At 32.7% G+C, this 12,682-nt stretch overlaps 1 protein-coding gene across 6 annotated transcripts in view; it reads right to left on the reverse strand.

Moving 5' to 3' along the window:
• LOC144850003 (protein sax-3-like) overlaps positions 1 to 12,682 on the reverse strand; it is a 229,442-nt gene that overhangs the window by 47,487 nt on the left and 169,273 nt on the right. For all 6 annotated transcript variants that reach the window (XM_078707161.1, XM_078707158.1, XM_078707160.1 and 3 more), the window contains exons 2-3: positions 1,386 to 1,510; positions 842 to 1,001 (exon numbers count right to left, since the gene is read on the reverse strand). In XM_078707161.1, the coding sequence (XP_078563287.1) occupies positions 842 to 1,001; positions 1,386 to 1,510 (285 nt within the window). The remainder of the gene's footprint in view (positions 1 to 841; positions 1,002 to 1,385; positions 1,511 to 12,682) is intronic.

Genomic DNA, 12,682 nt, shown 5'->3' on the forward strand with positions numbered 1-12,682 from the left:
AGTTGGGCTAATGGCATTCCTCCCTGTAATATTTTATGTATGTGATGAATGCAATGATATTTCTCCCTCTGCTAGCTAATCAGGAAGAATCTAATTAATTGTCTATATCTGGAAACATCAGCTGATCGTTTCAACGAAATACTATCTTTCTTTTTATATAAAATGTTGATTCACAGTTGAAAGCTCACCATCAGCCAATGGAAGTAATCTATCACTCTAGGTGAACAGTGGGATGGGGATTTATGTCTGTAATGTCGGCATTTTAAAGATTGCGAAACTCAATCAAAAAGCTTGCAATTGATTTTAGCAGGAGGTACATTAGAAAGTGTACATATCCAGGCGCTACACTCTAAGGTTAAAGGTCATTAGTCATCATAGACCACTGAATATTCACCTGTTCATATCATAAATCATACTATGTTTGTATTTCTCTAAAGGCAAACGTGCAGGATAAATTGTTTGGAGCCTACGAATCTACAGCGACTAAATTAGTTAAACATACAGCTGTACTCAATTTGTTAAGGGAGATAAAATTAATTACCACACTAGTTCATTGGCCCCTTCCTCATCGATTCTGGAAGCTGTCATAAATGTATTACATTCTCATATTTGATAAAATAGCGAACATTTTATGAATGTGATGAAATTGGTAGATGCACAGGTAGCTTTGAAAAGTTAAATTTCTACTATATAGAGAGGTGGCTAATGCTAGACATACTTTATTAGCTGGATGTCCTAGCCAACATACATTGAAAACTTTGCTTGATAGTAGATATTTAGGCTGACTTAAGCCAACCACCCCCTCTTACAAGAGTTTCATTGAATAGAAAAACAAACTCACATGCTACTTCTAATGTGGCATTGTTACTTCTTGCAGACCCAAGGTAGTTTGTGGCCTCACAGTAATACACTCCTGTATTCTGGTTATTTGTCACCTTCAGAAAAAATAGATCACCATCATCTACATTGGTACCTTGATAGGGCTCCCCATCCTTGTACCACTGTGAAGAGAAAATAAATAAAAATATAGATTGCTCATTCGCCAATTATCAGTAATGTAGCCACAAGAAATAAAATGTAGCGGTTGATGCAAGAAAAGGGAACAATCTCTATTCTAGTCACTGGGTTGTCAAATGCCTCTGTAAAAATGTGGTCAGACTGAAACCTTACCAACCATACTGGTGGCTACGGCCATACGGGGTTTTCTCAATATATAATATTAAACTAGTAAAGAGTCTACAAAATTACACCTCAAAAGTATTCCACAATAAAAAAGGATATCAAATTTCACTGCAGCTCTCACTTTGCTGCTCTAGTCTTAGTAATTTTATAGTTATCTTTAATACAATGCCTTAAAAGCGGTTGCATTGTACTTATTTACTTACACGTATAGTGGCTACTGGTCGAGCATCAGCCCTACACCTGAATGATGCTGGGTTGTCCCTCACCACAACCAATGGATGTGGATGCTCCGTAATTTTAGGTGGAAAATTGTCTTTCTTACCAACAACTGAAAAAGATAAAAGAAAGCAGACTTAATAAAAACTTTCACAATTTTATTTGGTAAAAAATGTATCATCAGTGAAATAATGAATGAGAAATAGTGAATTGAGATATTGTCAGAGAAAGCGAAGATAGATTAATTTTATTCCTTAGTTTTAATTTATGAAGTTAAGACAAATGTGTGGTGTTAAAAGACATAGTTGAAGTTGATATTTCTATATATGGCATATGAGAAGAATGCTGCCTAGGGCTATACATAGCTATGGTAGAAACATGTCCCAATCATTCTGACAAATTGAAACAGTAATTCCTTTCTAATAAAATTAGGAAGAGAAATTCTTTGGTGTATAATATCTAAATTGAATTTCGATTGGATGGTAGATAACCACAACGAAAGCATATATTCAATACCTAAGAAATCATCTTATACATGAACAAGAAAATTGCAATTAATGGTAGATAGTTCATAGACATACTGAAACAACGCAGGTGCTATAAGTGTTGAAAGATAAAGTAAATTCTATAGCCATTTGCATTATATTTACATTAACAATGAACTCACATAAATGTAATCCTAATTTGATTAAGACACAAGAGTGAAATCAAAACTCGTCTAAGGCATGCCTAATAATTAATTATTGAGAAAGCATATTCCCAATTATGGTATAATTTTGGGTTGATTTGCATTCACTGCTTTCTAATTTAGTCCTGTTCATGTTTGGATAATTACATTAATTTTCAGTATGGAGGATGTTGATGTTATTCAGTAATACCAGTCCTATGGGAATTATAGCAAAGGTTAAAATAACATATCAATCAATTCTATGATTATGTTGTTATAAAAATCCTTATAAACCCTAATGTAAGAGAAAATCTTATGCTGTATGTCTTTAAAATTGTACAATAAAAAGTTGTTTAGAACCTTGATTTTCCTTGCCTGGTAATTGCCTTTTTTAAAAAGATCACCTAAAATCTTTATTATATTTTTTTTAATTGATTTTTATGTATCTATTATCCGAAAAAGTTCAATCTCAAAGTTCTCAAATTGTTTACAATATCTTTCCCAAACCCATGATAGGATCACCAACATTACAAATACCAGCAAGAACGTATTACAGTAAATCTTCAATACAACTTTTGCCAATTGTTCAAACATTTGAAAACAAAATATGCTGGGGAAACTGCTGTGCATACACGGTAATAAAATTTATTATGTATAATATATCTATTGGTAACCTTGACCTAGACACAAACCTACCCCTCAAGTTTTACTTACTATTTCTACATGCAACTTTTTATTTTATTGTCACTTTGTGTTTTAACTACATTCACAAACGGAAATGTAAGTTATGTTTAAAATTTAACAACCAAATTATTACACGCACATACATTTGTTCTTTAAACATGGATGCTCTTTGATGTATATCATTAATAAAATAATAAATATATCAGTTTTTTGTTTGTTGCACGAGGCAGGTCTTTTGAAAAAAAATGTATGTTGTTTCCGTCTTTTATCTAACTTATCTTTGGGAAAGTAGCGTCAATACTGATCACTGCATTCAAACTAATTTGCATTCAAAGTAATTTGTACTTATTTTATTTGGAGGTTTGTTTGCTTCAAGTTCAAACACCAACCCCCAACACAACATCACTATATAGTCTGGTGCTATTTGTCCAGAGGGAACACCAGATAAGATCACTTGTCCTTCAGGCTAAATTCTGGATTCAGAACAGAAGAGAACTCTCTCTGACATTTTAAGAATAGATGGATAAAAAATTGTCTATATCAAATTTTAATGACACTTCCATTTTTAACTTAAGAGTTGGTTAGCCACTGATTATGAACATTTAGATAATAACTTAAATATGACCTGGATATTTATAATACAAAACCATAACACTGCATGTCTGAAAATATAAACCTTATGACCTACACTTACTTTATTTTTAGAATACTTTTCAGTCCTATATACATAAAAGATAACTAGAATTTAATTCGTCACTTTGACGAATTATAGGTGATCATTTTTATCATTTTACTGAAATTAATTTTTTTTTAAACATGCACGTACGTTAACATACGATCGGAAAATGTTGATGTATGCCATCCTATTATATGCTTATAGTGCTGAGTTGTGCCTATATGCCATATACAATATGTACAGTATATACTGTATATCTATATACAGTGTAGCATAGGTGAAATTACGGGACACATGTTCTAATTTTTTGGCATGATGACGTTATCAAACTAAACTTTAAGATGACAATTTCGAAAGATAATTAATTGAGCAAAAAACTATAAGATTTGGAAAAAAATTTGGCACGTAGAAGCGCTGTGCGCGCTCTTTGAATTGTGTATAACTTTGACGAAAAATATGAAAAAACTACTTTTTCACTTCAACTGGCCATATGTTAACGTCACAACATCCGATAGGCTTAATTTTTATATGAATTAATATCTACATTTCATCAGCTTTCATAATAAATTATAATCATCAAGGTAACCTTCAATTCTGAAGAGCTGTAAGATATTCAAATTTACTGCGAAGGTGAAATTACACGAACTACGTTATTCAAGTTTTTACGCGTGATGACGTCATTAAAATGAAGATAGTGTCAACTCATGATAAAGATAATTAATTAAGCAAGCACATACTGAAAGTTGTGCGAAATTCGAGCACACATAACCAAGATGCGCTCTGTTGAATGTGATAATCTACACAAAAAGATAACAAATCCTAATTTTTAAATTCAAGTGGCCATTTGATGACGTCAAAACATTTTGTACGTAAAATGTGTACATGAATTCATATCTACAACTCAATGGCTTCCAGAATAAGTTAAAAAAATCGGGGGTCATCTTGCATTCTGAAGAATTATTTTCATTTTAAAAAAGACCTATTTTTCACCATTTTCAGAACTTTTGTAAAATAAATGTGCGCATTTTGTCATTTTTAACGTGCTCGTATAGCGTTATTTTAAGTCGGAACTGACTCAAATTTGGTGAATGTACTAAGGATGGTGAGTAGAATGAGATTTGTAAAAAAAATTCATATTTTTTACGCTTTTTAAGTATCGCGCGTGCAAAAACGCATTTTTGCGCAGTAATTTTTTGAAACACGCAAATGGCCTAATTCATGCTCTAAATTGATCAAAACTTAATTTTGAGCGTTTTAAATTTTTAACGCGCGATATCACGCGCATGAACCTACGTGTGCGTGCGTTTTTATTTGCTAATATTTTTACCCTTGATCTGAAGTTTACGTGTAGTGAATTTCATTAATATGTGATAATGAATTATGGAGATATGATTGATAATGTGATTTCGCAAAATGGCGTATAAATGTCGTCACGGATGAGTGATCACGCTGGAAAGCTTATTAGGATTAAGTTGTATTATTTGAAAGATATTCTGAAATTTTTGTAATCATTGACATTAAACTTTTTGAGATAATTGTTACACAAAATAGTGTACAGAAACAATAAAAAGAACTAGACATGTAACTCGTCACTTTGACGAGTTTGGTTATCCGCCGCGCAAGTGGTGCAACATTAACATTAAGGGGATAGGTTGAGAACAAAAGGAAGTGTTCATGTATGACCTGAACTGAAGAATATGATATGTTGTTATTGCTGAATTTTATTATTTAGATTCATATATAGTATACACAGTATAATCTGTATCCATATCACATACAGTGTAGAATAGGTGAAATTACAGGACCCTCTATTTATTGCAATTTTTAACATGTTGACGGTTTTAAAATGAAACGCGAAGGTAGCAATTTCGGAAGAAAATTATCTCAGCAACAACGTATTAACGTGTAGAAGAAATTTGAATACGTGAAATATTGATGCGCGCTCTTTTAAATGTAATGAATTATGACGCAAAAGATGAAAATACGACCTTTTTTATTTAACTGGCCATATAATGACGTCACAACATCCGATTGGCAAAATTTTTACATGATTTCGTATCTACAATCCAATAGCTTCCAGAAAACGTTTTAATCGTGATTATCACATTTTATTCTTACGAGCTATAACAGATTAAAATTTACTGTAAAGATGAAATTAATGCCACACGTAATTTAAATTTTTAGGCATGATGACGTCATAAAAATTAAATTTTTTTAACTCTTGCGAAAGATAGTTGATTGACCTAGACAATATCAAAATCGGGGTGAAAATGGAAAACGAATAAGTGGAGATGCGCTCTATTCAATGTGAGGAGCTATGATGAAAGACACAAAAATCCTAAATTTTATATTCGTGTGGCCATACGATGACGTCACAATGCCCGGTTAGCCATATTAATACCTGATCCGATATCTACAACTCATCATCTTCCAGAATATGTCATCCACAAAAAATTGACCGTGTAGTTTAGAAATTACGACTGTTTAAAAAAAGGCATATTTTTAACGAATTTTTGAACTTTTTCATCAAAAATGCGCGCAAATCGTCCAATTCGACGTGCTCATATGACGTAACTTTAAGTCGAAATTGTTTAAAATTTGGTAAAATTACTAGAAAAAGCTGGAAAAACATAAATCGCGCGAAAAAAATATGTTTTCAATGCTACGTGCGCACCGCACACGTACACATTTGCGCATGCGTGGGAATTTTTTACATGCTTAAAACGACATGAAACGCGTAGAAAGTTGATTAGAAATTAATTTTGCGCATTTTGAAATTTTAAATGCGCGTGCGCGCGTAACTTTATGTAAAACACGCAATTTTTTTTCAACAGAAAGTTAGCGCATGATATAAATTAAACTTTTGGAAAGTTTCAATTTGAAATGTTATTTGGTTTTCGACCTATGTTAAATACGAGGAAATCGTTAAATCACGCGTAAGTCACGTTGCGCAATTGTAAACGTCATGAAAAGCTTCGCAGCACATCTTCATGTGCATGACGATATGTTGAGAAAGTTACAAAATGTTATGTTTGCAAGTTTTTGAGAAAAGCGTTCCACAAAAATCATACAGAAAGAAAGAAGATCAAGAAAAAGATGTTGATTTCGTACAATCACAAGAGGTTATCCTGCAACTTCGTTGCGGATAACCAACTAGACATGTAACTCGTCACTTTGACGAGTTAGTTATCCGCACGACAAACGCTACGTGCACGTCATACGTTGGAATATTGCACACAGAAAAAGATTATGGCATTATGACCTGAACTGAAGAATATGATATGTTGTTAGTGCTGATTTCTGTCAATTTTGTGTCGTATAGTATATATAGTATAATATGTATACATATTACATAAGTGTAGAATAAGTGAAATTATGGGACCTGCCATTTATTGCAATTTTTAACATGTTGACGGTTTTAAAATGAAACGCGAAGGTAGCAATTTCAGAAGGAAATTATCTCAGCAACAACATATTAACGTGTAGAAGAAATTTGAATACGTGAAATATTGATGCGCGCTCATTTAAATGTAATGAATTATGACGCAAAAGATGAAAATACGACATTTTTTATTTAACTGGCCATATGATGACGTCACAACATCCGATTGGCAAAATGTTCACATGATTTCGTATCTACAATCCAATAGCTTCCAGAAAACGTTTTAATCGTGATTATCACATTTTATTCTTACGAGCTATAACAGATTAAAATTTACTATAAAGATGAAATTAATGCCAGACGTAATTTTAATTTTTAGGCATGATGACGTCATAAAAATTAAAATATTTTTAAATCATGCGAAAGATAGTTGATTGACCTAGACAATATCAAAATCGGGGTGAAAATGGAAAACGGATAAGTGGAGATGCGCTCTATTAAATGTGATGAGCTATGACGAAAGATACAAAAATCATAAATTTTATATTCGCGTGGCCATACGATGACGTCACAATGTCCGGTTAGCCATATTAATACATGATCTGATATCTACAACTCATCAACTTCCATAATATGTCATCCACAAAAAGTTGACTGTGCAGTTTAGAAATTACGACTGTTTAAAAAAAGGCATAATTTTGACGAATTTTTGAACTTTTTCATCAAAAACGCGCGCAAATTGTCCAATTTGACGTGCTCGTATGACGTAACTTTAAGTCGAAAGTGTTTAAAAGTTGGTAAAATTACTAGAAAAGGCTGGAAAAACATAAATCACGCGAAAAAAATATGTTTTTAATGCTACGTGCGCACCGCACACGTAAAAATTTGCGCACGCGTGGGAATTTTTGACATGCTTAAAACGACATGAAACGCGTAGAAAGTTGATTAGAAATTAATTTTGCGCATTTTGAAACTTTAAATAAGCGTGCGCGCGTAACTTTTTGTAAAACACGCAATTTTTTTTCAACAGAAAGTTAGCGCATGATATAAATTAAACTTTTGCAAAGTTTCAATTTAAAATGTTATTTGGTTTTTGACCTATGTTAAATACGAGAAAATCGTTAAATCGCGCGTAAGTCACGTTGCGCAATTGTAAACATCCTGAAAAGGTTCGCTGCACAACTTCATATGAATGAAGATATGTTGGGAAAGTTACGAAATGTTATGTTTGCAAGTTTTACAGATACGCGTGACACAAAAATTACAGAAAGAAAGAAGATAAAGAAAAAAAAGATGATGATGATTTCGTACAATCACAAGGAGTTATCCTGCAACTTCGTTGCGGATAACTAAAAACTAGAATTTAATTCGTCACTTTGACGAATTATAGGTGATCATTTTTATCATTTTACTGAAATTAATTTTTTTTAAACATGCACGTACGTTAACATATGATCGGAAAATGTTGATGTATGCCATCCTATTATATGCTTATAGTGCTGAGTTGTGCCTATATGCCATATACAATATGTACAGTATATACTGTATATCTATATACAGTGTAGCATAGGTGAAATTACGGGACACACATGTTCTAATTTTTTGGCATGATGACGTTATCAAACTAAACTTTAAGATGACAATTTCGAAAGATAATTAATTGAGCAAAAAAATATAAGATTTGGAAAAAAAACTGGCACGTAGAAGCGCTGTGCGCGCTCTTTGAATTGTGTATAACTTTGACGAAAAATATGAAAAAACTACTTTTTCACTTCAACTGGCCATATGTTAACGTCACAACATCCGATAGGCTTAATTTTTATATGAATTAATATCTACATTTCATCAGCTTTCATAATAAATTATAATCATCAAGGTAACCTTCAATTCTGAAGAGCTGTAAGATATTCAAATTTACTGCGAAGGTGAAATTACACGGCCTACGTTATTCAAGTTTTTACGCGTGATGACGTCATTAAAATGAAGATAGTGTCAACTCATGATAAAGATAATTAATTAAGCAAGCACATACTGAAAGTTGTGCAAAATTCGAGCACACATAACCGAGATGCGCTCTGTTGAATGTGATAATCTACACAAAAAGATAACAAATCCTAATTTTTAAATTCAAGTGGCCATTTGATGACGTCAAAACATTTTGTACGTAAAATGTGTACATGAATTCATATCTACAACTCAATGGCTTCCAGAATAAGTTAAAAAAATCGGGGGTCATCTTGCATTCTGAAGAATTATTTTCATTTTAAAAAAGACCTATTTTTCACCTTTTTCAGAACTTTTGTAAAATTAATGTGCGCATTTTGTCATTTTTAACGTGCTCGTATTGCGTTATTTTAAGTCGGAACTGACTCAAATTTAGTGAATGTACTAAGGATGGTGAGTAGAATGAGATTTGTAAAAAAAAATCATGTTTTTTACGCTTTTTAAGTATCGCGCGCGCAAAAACGCATTTTTGCGCAGTAATTTTTTGAAACACGCAAATGGCCTAATTCATGCTCTAAATTGATCAAAACTTAATTTTGAGCGTTTTAAATTTTTAACGCGCGATATCACGCGCATGAACCTACGTGCGCGTGCGTTTTTATTTGCTAATATTTTTACCCTTGATCTGAAGTTTACGTGTTGTGAATTTCATTAATATGTGATAATGAATTATGGAGATATGATTGATAATGTGATTTCGCAAAATGGCGTATAAATGTCGTCACGGATGAGTGATCACGCTGGAAAGCTTATTAGGATTAAGTTATATTATTTGAAAGATATTCTGAAATTTTTGTAATCATTGACATTAAACTTTTTGAGATAATTGTTACACAAAATAGTGTACAGAAACAATAAAAAGACTAGACATGAAACTCGTCACTTTGACGAGTTAGTTATCCGCACCACGACAAACGCCACGTGCACGTCATACGTTGGAATATTGCACACAGATAAAGATTATGGCATTATGACAAGAACTGAAGAATATGATATGCTGTTAGTGCTGAATTCTGTCAATTTTGTGTCATATAGTATATACATGCAAACAGTATAAGCTGTATACATATTACATACAGTGTAGAATAGGTGAAATTACGGGACCCGCCATTTATTCCATTTTTTAACAGGGCGACGGTATCAAAATGAAACACTAAAATAACAATTTCGGAAGGATATTATCTCAGCAACAACATATTAGCTTGTAGAAGAAATTTTAATACGTGAAATATTAATGCGCGCTCTTTTAAATGTAATGAACTATGACGCAAAATATGAAAATACGACTTTTTTTATTTAACTGGCCATATGATGACGTCACAACATCCGATTGGCAAAATTTTTACATGATTTTGTATCTACAATCCAATAGCTTCCAGAAAACGTTTTAATCATGATTATTACATTTTATTCTTACGAGCTATAACAGATTAAAATTTACTGTAAAGATAAAATTAATGACCCAGGTAATTTAAATTTTTAGGCATGATGACGTTATAAAAATTAAAATATTTTTAACTCATGCGAAAGATAGTTGATTGACCTAAAAAATATCAAAATCTGGGTTAAAATGAAAAACGGATAAGCGAAGATGCGCTCTATTAAATGTGATGCTCTATGACAAAAGATACAAAAATCCTATATTTTATATTCGCATGGCCATACGATGACGTCACAATGTCCTGTTAGCAATATTGATGCATGATACGATATCTACAACTCATCATCTTCCAGAATACGTAATAAAAATAACTTTTACCGTTTAGTTTAGAAACTACGACTGTTTTAAAAAAGGTATAATTTTGACAAATTTTAAGGAATTTTTGAACTTTTTCATCAAAAACGTACGTAAATTATCCAATTCGACGTGCTGGTATGACGTTAATTTTAAGTCGAAATTGTTTAAAAGTTGGTAAAATTACTTGAAAAGGCTGGAAAAACATAAATCACGCGGAAAAAATTGTTTTTAACGCTACGTGCGCACCGCGCGCATAAAAATATGCGCACGCGTGGGAATTTTTGACATGCTCAAAATGACATAAAACGCGTAGAAAGTTGATTAGAAATTGATTTTTCGCATTTTGAAATTTTAAACGCGCGTGCGCGCGTAACTTCGTGTAAAACATGCCATTTTTTTCTCACAGTCAGTTAGCGCAAGATATAACTTAAACTTTTTCTAAGTTTCAAATTAAAATGTTATATGGTTTTCGATCTATGTTAAATACGCGAAATTCATAAAAACGCGCGTAAGTCACGTTGCGCAACTATGACGTCATTCACAATAGCGGGTGCACAATTTCACGTGAACGCCCACATGTTGACAAAGTTATAAAATGTTATGTTTACACGTTTTTGAGTTACGCGTGACACAAAAATGACAGAAAGAAAGAAGAATACAGAAAAAAAAAAAGATGATGAAACAGGACAGTTACAAGGAGTTATCCGCTAAATGCGGATAACTAACTAGACATGTAACTCGTCACTTTGACGAGTTTGGTTTTCCGCCGCGCAAGTGGTGCAACATTAACATTAAGGGGATAGGTTGAGGACAAAAGGAAGTGTTCACGTTGGCATTATGACCTGAACTGAAGAATATGATATGTTGTTATTGCTGAATTTTATTATTTAAATTCATATATAGTATACACAGTATAATCTGTATCCATATCACATACAGTGTAGAATAGGTGAAATTACGGGACCCGATATTTATTGCAATTTTTAACATGTTGACGGTTTTAAAATGAAACGCGAAGGTAGCATTTCCGAAAGGAAATTATCTCAGCAACAACGTATTAGCGTGTAGAAGAAATTTGAATACGTGAAATATTGATGCGCGCTCTTTTAAATGTAATGAATTATGACGCAAAAGATGAAAATACGACCTTTTTTATTTAACTGGCCATATGATGACGTCACAACATCCGATTGGCAACATTTTTACATAGTTTCGTATCTACAATCCAATAGCTTCCAGAAAAAGTTTTAATCGTGATTATCACATTTTATTCTTACGAGCTATAACAGATTAAAATTTACTGTAAAGATGAAATTAATGCCACACGTGATTAAAATTTTTAGGCATGATGACGTCAAAAAAATTAAAATATTTTTAACTCCTGCGAAAGATAGTTGATTGACCTAGACAATATCAAAATCGGGGTGAAAATGGAAAACGGATAAGTGGAGATGCGCTCTATTCAATGTGGTAAGCTATGACGAAAGATACAAAAATCCTAAATTTTATATTCGCGTGGCCATACGATGACGTCACAATGTCCGGTTAGCCATATTAATACCTGATACGATATCTACAACTCATCTACTTCCAGAATATGCCATCCACAAAAAGTTGACCGTCTAGTTTAGAAATTACGACTGTTTAAAAAAAGGCATATTTTAAACGAATTTTTTAACCTTTTCATAAAAAACGCGCGCAAATTGTCCAATTCGACGTGCTCGTATGACGTATCTTTAAGTCGAAATTGTTTAAAATTTGGTAAAATTACTAGAAAAGGCTGGAAAAACATAAATCACGCGAAAAAAATACGTTTTCAATGCTACGTGCGCACCGCACACGTAAAAATGTGCGCACGCGTGGGAATTTTTGACATGCTTAAAACGACATGAAACGCGTAGAAAGTTGATTATAAATTAATTTTGCGCATTTTGAAATTTTAAATGCGCGTGCGCGCGTAACTTTGTGTAAAACACGCAATTTTTTTTCCACAGAAAGTTAGCGCATAATATAAATTAAACTTTTGCAAAGTTTCAAGTTGAAATGTTATTTGGTTGTCGAGCTATGTTAAATACGAGAAAATCGTTAAATCGCGCGTACGTCACGTTGCGCAATTGTAAGCATCATGAAAAG

This window comes from Antedon bifida, chromosome 8 (assembly GCF_963402885.1).
Source record: "Antedon bifida chromosome 8, ecAntBifi1.1, whole genome shotgun sequence".
In the NCBI taxonomy this organism is placed as follows: Eukaryota; Metazoa; Echinodermata; class Crinoidea; order Comatulida; family Antedonidae; genus Antedon; species Antedon bifida.